Below are 14251 nucleotides of genomic sequence, written 5' to 3'. Positions count from 1 at the left end.
CAAGGAAACACTTTGCACAGTTATGAATTCGTGTTTCCTTCTGCTCCTCTCCTTCCGACACAAGACATTCCTGAAAAGGCCGTCTGCTCCCACGTAGAGCTAGAGTTCTTCCAGTTTCCTGGTCATTTGCCACTCCTCCGTGTGGAAGCACTGAGATTGTTTCAAACTCCTTCCCCTGCCGGTGCATGTTTGGATATCACCGAGAGTCCCCACACGCACATGTTTGGGCACATGTACTTTACCAATACACAGAGAGTAGGGAATGGGATGATGGGACCGTGAGTCCCAGGCATTTTCACAGGGACTCCCGGTGCTCTGCCTTGTTTCCACCTTCATGCCTCCTTGGCCACTTCCTCTGACCCTTTCAGGCTCTGAGAGTGCCCAATGATCCTCGGTGCTGATGGAGGGGAGAAACCTTCCAAATACCCAGCATAATCCACACCTCTCCAATAACATCATTACAGCCAGCCAGCCTGAAAGCTCAGGATTCTCCAGGTCAACTGGAACGCCATACCCCATGAATACAGCCAGATTCATGTTCCCTCCACATGTCCCGATCACACCCACCCACAACACACAAAATGTGGCCTACAAGGGACTGTGAGTGAGTGAGTAGTGAGTGAGGGCGGGTGAGTGTGCACGTGGGCAGGCGTGTATCTCAAAGCCCGTAGTGGGATCCCTGCACTGCTTCCTGAGACCTCTGTCCCTTCTTGTTCTTCCTCTTGGTAGCTCTGGCTCTGCCGGTGAGACAAGGGACTTGGTGAATGGCCGTTGCCCTCTGAGGTGGGATGTCCCTGGCTGAACTGTTGAGCCGGTAGATGTTTGGTTCACGGTGATCCTTTCCCATCTCATCTCTGTATTTGGACTGGTGAATTAGGACCGCGTCGGGGGGAAGAGCAAATTCTAGTTTCCTGAGGTTGAATTCAGACTTGGGACGGTGGCTTTCTTGGAGGAATCTCCACTGGTCTAACGTGGTTGCTGGCAGTGGTGTCTCTTCCACGTGATCCTCCAATTGTGGCCCCTCGATGTTGGGGTCGGTTTCAGGCCCCCCTTGGGCCGCAGCCGTGCCTGCGTGGTCAGCCTGGAGGCATGTGGATTCCCCAGCACCTGGCTCACTCGCACGGTCTCTTTCCAATTCACTCTTCTGGATGTAAAAGAGGACATAGGCGTGTTGGCTCAGGGCAGACGTCGCATCACTGGCGGTCACCTTCGCATCATCCATTTTGTACCACTGGCCGTTCCCAGCTTTGATGTAACAGAAGTAATGTCCGCTGTGACAATTCCAGCCCGCGTGCACCAGCACGGCATAGAGCACATAAGTCAGCGACCCCCCGTTCTGCCCAGACGCGTAGCGTCGCATGTCAAGGCGCTCAGGATATTGCACTTCCTTAGCCAGTTTGCTGCCCGTGAAATGGCAGAATCGTTTCAATACCAGCATCAGGACCTTGGAGCAAGTGTGCAAAGTCAACGTCTTGGAAGCAGGTACCTTGTCGAGACAAGTACTACAACGATAGGCATTTTCACCATCCAACTGTTCGGGCTTCACCAAGTGTTGCAAAGCTTGGCTCACGCTCTGAGCTGCCCTGATATCCAGGCTAATGTCCAGGTAAGGGTCCAAAGTGCTGGAGACACCCTGGCAGTGGAGACACTGGATTTGAGACCTCCAGTACCCCCCAAAGATTTGCCGGATGAGGGTGGCGTCCTGAGCCTGAGGCTCTGAAGGCTTGTCCTCACGCAAACACGCTTGCTGCATAGCATCCAGAGTGAACATCAGAAACTCGTGGGCATCCTCCTGCCTGTGTGTGTGGAAGGCAGCGAGCAGTTTTGGCGGAGGCCGGATCACGTCTCCCGGACGGCAGAGGGCCCGGGTCACGTGAGCCTGCAGAGCACACAGCACGCAGAATGGCTGCCTCCCACAGCTTCGGGAGTGCTCCTGGGACAGCATGTAGCTGGCGAGGGGTGGTGTGTACGTCAGACACTGCAGGGCCGCATTCGCATAGCACGTGTTCCCCAGGTTCTGCAGGCCAGCCCCAACCACAGAAGGTCTCCTCCAACTCACAGGTTTCTTTGCGGGGGGCAGACCCGTCGACGTGGGAGCCCAACCGTTAGGCAGGTCGCAGGGTGTGTGCGATGACGGTGACGGCTTCTCAGGCAGAGTGGGTCCTCCGTGGCCTTCAGCACCACCCGTATTTGATCCGCAAGGTTTGAGGTTTGGAAAGACACGGAACTGAGTCTCCTCTCGGCAGTGGGAAGAGGGCGTCTCCATGTCTCCTGAAACGTGGAGCCTCACGTTGCAGAGCGATGCTTCTCTCAGGAGGCCAGTCTCAGAATGATGGCTGGGGCCCTCTCCTCAGCCCTCGTAAAGCTCGCCCCACCCACCTGACTAGGACCACGTCATCCAATCAGCTACCAGCTGGAGTTGGATGCAGGGTCTCAGGGTGTGGTCACTCTTCTGCAGACAGACGACTCAGCCCAGCCTTCCTCCTGCCCCTCCCTCCTCAAGAGGCACACACACGTTTCACCACTTTCTCCACCTCCCTCATTTCCATTGCTCCCTCTCTGGACAGACGGACTTGAGCATTTCCAACCTAGAGGAGATCCTTTTTTGAGTATCCACTTTGCTCTTAGATAACACAAAGTGTCGAGGAATGACGGCCATGAATTTTTTAGGCCGTGGAAATCATTTTACCAATTGAGCTCTGGTATCATGTAGGAGCACCTCCTGTCCGTCAGCCAGAATGTATGTGACACCAGCAAATTATTCTGGAATGATTACTGTCCATGGATTTGATTCTAAAACTCCTGAACTGTCTCCATGGGATCTGTGTATACGACTATCATGAAGGTCCTTTGCAACATGTCTGTCTACCAAGGGGTGGCCGAGAAATTGTCCCAAGAAATATCGTTTGCCTGGTTTCGGGCTTTGTAAATGCTTTCTTCATCTTGTAGCTCCCTTCCCAATAGGAGAACAAATCCTAAACCCATCACTTGCCAAATTGTCCCTGGCATTACTAGCAAATCACATAGCAAGGTAGGTATAGGTTCCCGTGGTTCAGGACATGTTGGTTGTGGGTTTGTGACGTTTATAGACGGTTTGACATTGGAATTTAGACATGCATGGACCAATGTCCCCTCGTGGAAACTGTGGCTTTAGGGTGTCAGTATCTCTAGACCAGATTTCAGAACTGACCAGGTCTACTGACATCGTGCTTTCTTCTCTAATGTTTGTTTGTTTTTCACTTTTAACATTTTAATTGATTTATTTTGAGAGAGACAGAGACAGAGAGAGACAGAGAGCGAGAGAGAGCGCTCATGTGGACAAGCCAGGGAGAGACAGAGAGAGAGGGAGAGAGGATCCTCAATGAAACAGTCACCTCCTCGGGGTCACCAACTAGGAGGAAAAGGCTGCGAGCACGTGAGGTGTCTCACTGCCAAACACACCCATGTGAGGGGAAGGAAAGGGGCAAGGGGTCAAGGAGGACACCCAATGGGATGCACAAAAGGAGTCTTCAGACTCTTGTGACCACAGCCTCAAGACACGGCCCTCTCCCTGCCTGGTGCCCTCCAGCCCCCCCCACGGCTTCCGTCAGCCTCCGCCTGGCCTCACTGCATGGGACCGGACCACGGCCCCACCCTTACCCGCAGCATCCTCACCCCTGCCACACCCATGCCCACACCTCATCCCAATGCTCTCCGCCCTCAGTTGGCCCGGCCTCACGTCCAGGCCGTCGCTCCACGGGGCCAGCCTGGCGCCTGCCACTCTCAGGACCACACCCCAAGGAGAATCTACCAGAGAGTGGGTAGAGGAGGGGGGGCGAGCGAGGCCAGGGCACAAGCACACCTTTCCCTGTTCTTCAAATATCCGTTGGCAGGCAGGCGCCACGTTTGGACCTGTTTCTGCAAGGAATCATCTCTCCCTTTGGTTGTCATCTCCTCCTAGAAAACCGGTTGTGTTTTCACTGGACGGTGTTAGATGGTAGGAACTCTCACGTGACTGGTCTGAGCAAAGCAAGTTGCCCTATTTAACGTAGTGACTTGAGCCAGTCCATTCCAGACCTTCCTGGAGCATAAAGCTGACCCCTGTCCCAAGACGAGACACCTGCTCCTGTCTGAGTGCCTGGCCCCGACAAGTCCATTCTCCCCGGGTCTGGAGCCTGCCCGTCTTCAGACTCCACGAACACCCCCTTGCTTCTGGAGCCTCAGCCCCGGCCACCTGCCACGTGGGCAAAGAGGCCTGCAGAATTGCTTCCAAAGAACCCTTTGACCACCTAATTCTCTGTCCTCTCTCATCAATCGCTCGTCACTCTATGTGTCTATCTCCTAACTCTCGTGTCTCCTTCCCCTCTCTAGTATCTATCTGTGGAATGTCTTTCTCATCCTTTCCTTTGTATCTCTTCTATGCCACCCTCCTTGACGTGACTTGTGAATGAAAATGCCTTTGAGAGACACGTGGACAGCAGCCCCTAATGCTGACTGATTTCCCACGCACATGTTCTTTCAGTTCATGGGTTTTTATGTTGACAGACAGAGAGAGACAGACAGAGAGAGAGAGAGAGGGAGGGAGGGAGAGAGAATGTGGGGGAGGGTTAGAGAGAAAAGGAGAGAGGCAATCCCGAGGAGGGAGGGAAACTCAAAGTTCAATCTCCCCAACCCTGAGATCATGACGTGAGCCGCCGTCTCCAGGTCAGACACTTCTCTGACTGAGCCACCCAGGCATCCCGACCCTCATCGGTTTCGAATTCACCTCTAGCATCGTCTTGTTCCCAGGACACTTGGAGAGACTTTATCTTGAAAGGGGAAGAGAGGTTAACCCGTGTTTCTTTGCTGCTTCTGAATACTTAGTTGTTCTCCGCTAGGTGAGGATCCAAGTCCCAAGTGCACTTGGGAACCAATGCAGGATTCTACTCTAAGTGATGGGAAACTACAGTGTACACACAAAAAAGAAAACCATGCACATTCGGTCGTGTCTGAGCAAATTTTATTAGCTGTGGTAACACTACACACAACGTTGCACTATCAGGGAAAAACAAAAATGCAGACAGCATGTAAAATATTCCCCGATATGATCTGCAGAAAAACGATATCAGTGAACTGTTCTAACACAAAAGATTGCCTCCACTTGCCCAGCCCAGACTGGAATCATTCCTCCGGTGTCCCCAAATTGAGACATTCGCAAACCCACTACACATTCATTTCACAGATCCTTAACTTTACATTCGAGTGGACGACCTCTTGCTCTCCTGGCGCTGGATTTCTCATAGAATCTATCGAAACGAAAGAAACGAGACCTTGTTGATTGAGACGGAGCAGGTGAACCAGAAGGTGTAGATGCATAAAGGAAAAGTGCGCCATGAGCGTCTGCACGTGGGCGCTCAACCCACTCCCCGCCCCAAGCAGGACACCAAACACGGTGTGGACGCAAGTTTTTGTCCTTGCAGGTCTTTGGGGGAATTGCTGCTTTAGCAAAAATAGGTCACGGCCCTGCCTTGCCCGCCGCTCCGCAGTCACCTGCTCGGGGTCACAAGAGCCAGAGGACGAGTGTCCGAGGACATGAGGTGTCTCACTCGCGGTCGCTCTCCTCCGAGGACGAGGAAAGCTGCAGGTCATCGTGGAGGATGCTCCGGGAGACAGGCACACAGCCTCCCTCAGACTGGTGTGTGACGGGCGGGCCCTGGCCAGGGGGGACTGGCCTCTCGGGAGGTGGCAGACAGGGAGCTGCTATGAACCTGGAGCTCCAGCCGCCTTTGTCCAGGCGGCTGAAGACCATTCGCAGGGGCTGGCCGGGTGCCTGCGGACAGGGCGGACACGGGGGCAAGGTGCACGCCTGGAGAGTGTCCAGGTGAGGTTGGGGGCGTGGAGGCTGGAGGCCCCTGCTTTGCACCGAGGCGGGTGTCTTCCTGGTCAGCTGGGCTGCCCCCGTGGGACCACATGCACTTCTCCCTGCTGGACGACACAGACTCTGGCGCAGCCCCACGTGGGTGCTCCCTGTGCTCTTGTGGGGTGGCTGGAAGGGGCTGCAACGTGGTTTCTTTCGGGGGTTCTGGCACGTGTCGTCGGGGAGCGGGTCCCATCTCTTGCCTGGTGTCTGGATGTGGGGCTGGGGACTCGGAGCCAAACGGGTCGGAGGAGGATCAGGGCTCACCTCAGGACGCTTGGCTGGTGCCTGGGCGTGGCCAATGCCACGCGCCTTGGAGACAGCCCTGGAAGCTTCCAGGGAGGCACATCGGGGCCGGTGTTGTCTCAGCTGGACACCGAGGCCTGGATCCCGGGCAGAGCGTTGGTGTGCCGGGGCAGGCGGGGCAGGCGGGGCAGGCGGGGCTGGGGTCCCCACTTGCTGGGCATCCTGTCGGCCAGCAGGCGGGAAGGTGCTCGCCGCAGGTCTCCCGAGAGGAGCAGCCGACGGGGACAGCTGTGTCGTGTCAGGCGTCCCGCTGGGAGGCTCAGCCGGGACGTGCGGCTCCAGCACGGACACCCTCTTGGTGGTGTACACGGGCATCGGCCTGTGCGGATGCTGTGGGAACACACAACACACAGACAACGGCCATCAGTCCTTCCTCCCCACCGAGGACACATGCACGACAAGCACAGCAAAGAAACAGACAGAAACGCAAACAACCGGGAGAGACGGGAAAGGATTGTACTGACAGAGGACAAGGGCCTCCAGCTCAACGTCGATCGGGAAGAAACACTGGGCAGTAGCCCCTTGATGCTTTGATTCCACGGGAGCGACGGACCAGAAAGGTTGTGCATCGTGCCTGCCTCCCGAAGTGGACAAGCACGTCCATTCAGGCTTCTAGGGAAAGGACAGGCGTCCTGCAGGTGGAGGTTCGCGGGGGGGTGGGGGCGCTACTGAGTTTGGATGGCCAATGGGGCGGGTGTATGTGTCACCAGGGAAAGGTGCCTGTGCCTCCCAAGAGGCCTAGGTGTGGGCACAGCGTCCCGAAATTATGTTGGCACGCCCACCCGGCACCCGGTTAGCACACATGCAAGGAATCCTGCCGGATCATGGACACCCAGCAAACGTGGCTGGAAAGGACCCACACGGAAATCCCAATGTTGAGAATCGGGGCGGACCCCCTTCCTCAGCCAGGAGGGCCGGGAAGCCCGTCACATCCCCGTCCCCAGGAGAGAACGAGAGCAGGGACGGGGGACACTCACCCTCACATAGTCACAGGATTCTGTGGAGTCCCTCCAGGCTCGCTGCTGCCTTCCAGGGCCTATCCTGGGGAATCTCTGCAGCAGCGCCTTCCTCTGCTGGGCTTCTCGCCTGCACGACCAAGAACGGGAAGGTGAAGGAGCGGCATTTCGTGTGTTCACCTGGGGAGCGAGCGATGGGGCTTGGGCAAGATCTCCTTTCTTCATCTGCCCTCCTGGCTCCCACTCCAGCGAGCCGTCCAGGTTGGCCCAAGACGTCCTTGCGTTGAGAGCCGTGTGCGCCACTGCCTGTCACCTGCCGCCTCCCCCTGTCTCCCTACCGCAGGACACACAGCCTCAGGGACTCCTCCAGAGCAGCTCAATAGGCTCGTGAGGTCCCCTGGGGGGCGGGGAGCTCCTTTCTCTGCCTCCCCCACCCCTGTGTGTGTCTGAAGACGACACAGCACCCAGTGTCCGGGTACAGAGACACAGCGACCTGAGCTGCCAGGCCACGGGCAGGCCGGAGCCGGCCGCATCCTCACCTTTGTCCCTCTTCCATGTCCCTCGCAGCCTGGTTGAAGGGCCCGGGCTTGTGCCGGTCCTGCTGCTGGCGTGGTTCCACATTCTCCTTCGGCTTCCTGGGGACAAAGGCCTGGGGGGCCAGGCACCCGTCCCAGCGCTTCATGGGGCACCTGGTGCTGGATGCGTTGTGCCCAAAGGCTCCGCAGTCCTTACACTTGAGCTGCGGACCAAGGAGGAGGGGCTCAGTGAATCAGCACCAGTCACAGTCCAACTGCAAAGGACATGACAAGGACACACTCGGGGAGCAGAGGACTGGTGTGGGTGGGCCAGGGCACATCGTGGACGGCTCGGGCGGTGCCAGGAGACGGAAGTTCCTAGGATTCTACCCAAGCCTCTGTGAGGGACGGACCGGGAGTTGGGATTGCAGGTCTCAGGCCGCGTAGAATGAGCCCCACGCCACGATGGGGACAGACACCAGGCTGGACGTGACCCTACGGCCGAGGGAGCTTGTCCCAGTGGGCAGGCTGCTGAGATGCCAAGGCAGGCCACCGTGGGCCAGGAAAGGACGACCGACTTCCGGACACAGAGTCTTCATTCCCTCGTCATGTGCGATCCCCGGCTTCAGAGGCATGGCTCCCCCACCCCCACCCGACCCAGCCCCTCCAACCCGCCCACTGGTTCACCACGCCTCCAGGGCTCCACTTACCCGAGGATCCTCGTCCTCTAGCCTGGGAACCCTGGGCGCCATGGGTGCTCTCCGTTGCCTCTTCCCGTTTGAGGCTTTCAAGGGTCTGGAAGGTGCGTGCTGGGTGTGACCACCCGCCATCTGCCCCCTCTCCGTGAAGGGTCAAGTCAGCCTTGCTCGAAGATGGGTTTCTGGACTTCCTGAGTCAACGGGAAAAGGAGAGTCATTCCCACAGACACAACGACTCCTTCATGAACCTTCCTCCCCCAGCGGGCATGAGGGGGCGTCATGCCCACCAGGTCAAACACGGTCCTCGCCTGGGAGGTGGGACCTCTCCCTCCTGCATGTTCTACGCGCTCTCCCGTGGACCCGCCCGCAGGACGGCACCCTCAGGCAAGGCCGTGGAGGTGGTCTTGCATGACTCGCCGGAGAGACTTTCGGGAAGTCTCTCCCAGCGCCCTCCGGAAGGAAAACCACGCACAAAGTCCCGACCCCCATGGACACCGCAATCCACGCTACGGCGATAGTCCCTGTGGCACCCAGGGTTGCATGTGCAAAGAGAAGGATGCTTGCCTCTCCAGAATGTACCTCTCCTACTTGACCCCCCGAGAAACCACCCTCAAAGACAAAGTCAAGGAAAACGTTTCGTTTCTGCTCGACTCGACTGGAAGCTTCCCCACGCAGGGCCCGAACCCTTTTCTTTCACGTGGCCTTTACGGGGCCCCACGCTGATCTCACGTGTCAGCCGTGGCAAATGAGCATTTGCCGTGAAATTCGGGTGAACAAGAAAATTCCTTAGGCTCTGAGGCCCCACGGCGACATGGAGCAGGATGCTGTCACTGCTCCCGCACGCCCTCACGCCAGTCAGACTCTGGGGTTCGGTTCCTTTGGAAGCAGAACCTCATGTGCTCAGGAACACGGAGAGCCACGCCTTTCCTCAGTCTCTGTTCTCACAATAGTCTTCAACACTAAAGCGTCCTTCACCTGGTGAGTCGAGGTGCATCACCACCTCCATTTCCTCCCTGTCCCACTTCTGCGCCAGCTCGTGGGAGCCCCAGATCGTCCCAACCCACCTGAAACGCCAATGTGCTCCTGCTGTGTGTCAGGAGACGTCCAGAGCGGCGGGTGGCAGGCGGACTGCCGTGGAGGAGACTCAGCGTCCGGCGTGCCCGAGGGACGGTCAGTGAGGGACACTTCCTTCCTTCCCGGACTCTTAGACCCGCCCAAGGTCACGTGACCTCTCGGGCACTTTAATCCCATGCAGCCCATCACCTTGGTGCTCCTCACGTCTCCACACTAGGAACGAATCCCGGAGGTTTAGCGACTGCTTGCCGTTGTAACTGGTATGCATGCATGTGGAGATAGACGTCTCAGAACACATCTTCACCCTTGGACAAAGAGACTCGCGTGTGCATGCCTGTCGCGTTCGTAAACTGGTGTTTCTCGTGGGTCTCCAGGGAAGCTTGCGGGGCCCCTGGCCTCACGTACGTTCCTGTGGTTGGGGGCCCCTTCGGCGTCCTCCGTGTCCAAGCTTCTCCCTTTGCCAACGGGAGCGGTGTGTCCATGACCTATTTGCAGTGTCCCTTCACTCCACACCCTGCCCTGCCCTCCCCGTCCCCCTTTCTGCCTCTAGGGCGGTGACTGCGCTCGCTGGGACCTTGGGAGGAATGGGATCCTATGTCCCGTGTCCCCTGGGAACTAGCTGCCTTGGCACTTGGTCTCGTGACCCAAGTCGCTGTTCCTGACAAGTCCCTGTGTTGACGCAGGGGGGCTCCCTGTGGCCGACGCCCCCCGTTTGGGGCTCTTTGTTCTTGCCCATCAACTCGGACGTTCTGTTTAGCTTTTGCTCCCATTGGGGGATGTTGGTGTGACTGCCACCGTTTCTCCTGGCCTGGCCTGGCTGGCCTCAGCCACGGACACTGTGTCAGGGAGATGTCTTTGGGATCCTGAAGGGCCAGACCCACGGGACAAGGTGCAACCCCATCGGCGGGGCATTCCTGAGTGTCATGCAAGCGAGCACCTTTCTCCCACAGCAGTGCAAAAGCTAGCGGCCCCACTGGCCGAGGGGGAGGGCCTGCGTCGGCAGTGCCGTCGGCACCCTGGACGGTTTCCCTCCTTGAACGTTGGCCTGCGTTGGGCGTCGTGTGCGCTTTTCATTTGGCCTTTCCTATCTTCTCCGGGAGGCTGCTCCTGTGGCCTCTGTCCACTGCCCTCAAGGCATGGCCCTCCCCCAACCTGGTGCCCTCCAGCCCCGCCCACCGCTTCCTTCAGCCTCTGCCTGGCCTCCTCACTCCCTGGCACCATCCTACGGCCCCACCCCCTTACACGCAGCATCCTTTCCCCTGCCACACCCATGCCCACACCCTTTCCCAATGCTCTCAAACCTCCGTTGGCTTGGCCTCGCTTCCAGGCCGTGGCTCCACGGGGCCAGCCTGGCGCCGGCCACTCTCAGGACCACTCCCCAGGGAGAAGCCCCCAGAGAGTGGGCGGGGGAGGGGGCGAGCGAGGCCAGGGCACAAGCACACCTTTCCCTGTTCTTCAAATATCCGTTGGCCCCCTCCCTGCTTGGTTTTGTACCCCTCCCTGTTCTTATATTATTTTTCCTTCCCTTCCCTGATGCTCATCTGTTTTGCACCTTAGAGCCTTCATATGAGTGAAGTCATAGGCTAGTTGTGTTTCTCTGACTAATTTCGCTGAGGAGAATACCCTCTACTTCTAGCCACATAGTTGCGAATGGCAGGCACCCTGTCTTTCCTTTCGATCGCCGCGTAATGTTCCACTGTATATATATGTGCCACCTCTTCTTTTTCCATTCCATGCATCTATGGACATTCGGGCTCTTTCCATACTTTGGCTAGTGTTGGTAGTGCTGCTAGAAGCTTTGGGGGCGTTTGGGTGCAGGTGCCCCTTCGAACCAGCACACCCATATCCCTTGGGTAAATACCTAGTCGTGCAATTGCTGGCTCATAGGGTCGCTGTGCTTTCAATTTTTTGAGGAACCTCCATACTGTTTTCCAGGGTGGCGGCGCCAGTTTGCATTCCCAGCGGCAGTGCAAAAGAGATCCTGTTGCTCCGCACCCTCACCAACATCGGTTGTTGCCTGAGTTGTTAATGTTAGCCGTTGTGACACGTGTGAAGTGGTAGCTCATTGTGATCTTGATACGGATTTCCCTGATGATGAGTGAGGTTGAGCATTTTTTCATGTGTCAGTTGACCATCTGGATGTCTTCTGGGAGAAGTGTCTATTCATGACTTTTGCCCATTTCTTCACTGGATTCGTTGGGTGTTGGCTGTTGAGTGTGATCAGTTCTTTATCGATTTGTATACTGAGCCTCTCTCCGATGTGTGGTTCGCAAATATCTTCTACCATTGAAGATTTCGCTGATTTGTTAGTGTAGCTGATCCGTTTCCTTCCCGGTGCAGAAGAGTTTTCTTTTGATGAGTTCTCAATAGGTCGTGTTTCCTTTTGTTTCCCTTGCCTCCGGAGACGTGTTGAGTAAGAAGTTGCTGTGGCCCAGATCACAGAGGCTTTTCCCTGCTTTCTCCTCGAGGGTTTCGATGGCTTCCTGTCTTACACTTAGGACGTTCCTCCCTTTTGAGTTTCTTTACGTGTACGGTGTAAGAAAGCGGTGCGGGTTGCTTTTTCCGCACGTCGCTGTCCAGTTTTCCCAGCACCACTTGTTGAAGAGACTGTCTTTATTCCATTGGATATTCTTTCCTGCTTTGTCAAGGAATAGTTGGCCATCCATTTGTGGGTCCGTTTCTGTTCTCTTGAGCTGAGTGTCCGTTTTTGTGCCAGGACCATACTGTCTTGATGATTACAGCTGTGTAATTACAGCTTGAGGTCTGCGATTGTGATGCATCCGGCTTTCCTTTCTTTTTCAACAGTGCTTTGGCTCTTCAGGGTCTTTTCTGGGTCCATACAAGTTCTAGTATTGCGATATGAGTATGGCTAGTCCTGCTTTCCTTTGTCAACCATGAGCATGAGAGATGGTTTTCCATCCCCTTGCTTTCAATCTGAAGGCGTCTTTAGATCTAAAGTGGGTCCCTTGTACGCAGCGTGTGGATGACCTTCTTTTCTCACCCGTTCTGTCACCCTATGTGTTTTGCTTGGAGCATTGAGTCCATTGACGTTAAGAGTGAGTACTGAAAGGGATGAAGTTATTGCCATTGTGTTGCTTGTAGAGTTGGAGTTTCTGGTGGTGTTCGCCGATCCTTGCCAGTGTTTTCTGCCTGTGGTCTGTTTTTTTCTTTTATGTCTTTTGTCCCCTGGGAGAGTCTGCCTTCAAATGTCTTGCAGGGCTGGCTGAGTGGTCAGGAACTCCTTTACTTTTTGCTTGGGAAACTTTCCATCTCTACTTCTATTTGGAATGACAGCTTTGCTGGACAAATAAGTTTTGGCCGCGTCCTTTTAGGATTCAGTGCGACGAATATATCCTGCCACTCATTTCTGGGCTGCCAGGTTTCTGTGGATAGGTCTGCTGCAAATGTGGTCAGTCGTCCCTTGTAGGGGAAGGACTTTTGTTGCCCTTGCTGCTTTCATGATTCTTTCCTCGCCTGAGTATTTTGTGAACTCGACTAGGCTCTGCCTTGTTGATGGTTGGACGTTGTTGAATCTAATGGGAGTCTTCTGCTGTGCTTCCTGGATTTTGTGTGTCTTTCCCAGGTTAGGAAAGTTTTCTGCTGTGATGTGCTCACATAACCCTTGTGCCCCCTTGTCTCTCTCTCTTCGTCTTCTGGGACCCCTATGATTGTGATGTGATTCCTTTTCAATGAGTCGCTGAGTTCCCGAATTCTGAAACCCTGCTCTTTTGCTTTAGTCTCCCTCTTTCCTTCCGCTTCGTGATTCTCCATTGCTTTGTCCCCTCTATCGCTGGTTCCCTGCTCAGCCTTATCATCCTTGCCGCTGTGGCATCTGTTCCAGATCGCAGCTCGCTTTTAGCATTGTTTATTGCATCCTGGCTAGCTTTTACTTCTTTTATCCCCACAGAAAGGCATTCTCATCGACTTTCGACCCCAGCTGGTATTCTTATTCTCGTGATTCTAAATTCTGGTTCAAACGTCTTGCTCGTATCTGGGTTGGTTAAGGGCCTGGCTGTCCTTTCTTCCTGCTCTTTCTGTTGGGGTGAATTCCTTTGCTTCGTCATTTGGGAGGAAGGAAAGGCATGAATAAGACAAAAGAATTCGAAATTTAAAAATAAGACACAACACACACACACAAATCACACAAATGATGCTAGAGCCTAGGTGAGTTTTGGTCTGGTTGTTGAAATGGGCTTGAAAGATTAGAGGAAAAAGGGAAAGCACATAAAAAAAGGAAACCGTGTGAACATTTGGAAAAAAGAATACAACGAAATAGGATAAAATGAAATGATGGAATTCAAATAGAATTTGACACATTTACAAAAAATTACACGAATATAGTCGAAAGACATTCAAGGAAATTATTTTAAACCATGGAAAATAACAACATATGTTTTCTCTTTCTGTCTTCATGAAAAAGAAAAGAAATGAAAGAGAAAAGAAAAGAGATGGACCCGCGAACAGACTGAAATACGATTGAAGTTACATTGTTGTCCCCTAGAAGTCAAAGGATGAAGCACTTTGTAGTCCATACACTACAAAGTGGCGGAGACACCTGGCTTCCTGAAGAGCCAGGTTGGCCCAGTTGGGCGGTGCTAAGTGTCACGGCTCTGTTCTCCACTAGATGGCGCAGCTAGCCTACAAGCGCGGATTGCTGGGGCGCTTGGAGGTGCATATGCGCATGCGCGGGAGCGGAGCCCTTGGCGTCACTCAGGTGCCCAGTCTGTAGTATCGGAAGTCGGCTGTCTGCGGTCGGCAATCCCGCCCCCGTCCTTTGTCTCCGGCTTCTGTCCACTGGCCGCTTTGACACTGTCCGTGGCCCAGCCG

General features: G+C 55.2%; 1 protein-coding gene and 1 long non-coding RNA gene across 2 annotated transcripts; both read right to left on the bottom strand.

Annotated features, from left to right (window-relative positions):
- Positions 1-600: 600 nt before the first annotated feature.
- LOC147581442 (ubiquitin carboxyl-terminal hydrolase 17-like protein 6) lies at positions 601-2266 on the bottom strand. Its single transcript, XM_086702875.1, has one exon. The coding sequence runs from the start codon at positions 2264-2266 to the stop codon at positions 659-661; it is 1608 nt and encodes a 535-aa protein (XP_086559001.1). The 3' UTR covers positions 601-658.
- Positions 2267-4961: 2695 nt separating this feature from the next.
- LOC147581441 (uncharacterized) lies at positions 4962-5908 on the bottom strand. Its single transcript, XR_015249666.1, has 2 exons — positions 5509-5908; positions 4962-5264 (listed from the first exon to the last, which is right to left on the bottom strand). It is a non-coding gene; the product is annotated as an uncharacterized LOC147581441 (long non-coding RNA).
- Positions 5909-14251: the final 8343 nt, after the last annotated feature.

This window comes from Puma concolor, chromosome B1 (genome assembly GCF_028749965.1).
Source record: "Puma concolor isolate L17-30 chromosome B1, mPumCon1.1.hap2, whole genome shotgun sequence".
NCBI classification, from domain to species: Eukaryota; Metazoa; Chordata; class Mammalia; order Carnivora; family Felidae; genus Puma; species Puma concolor.
The sequence above is the reverse complement of the archived record's forward strand: the minus strand, read 5'-3'. Positions and strand labels throughout refer to the sequence as shown.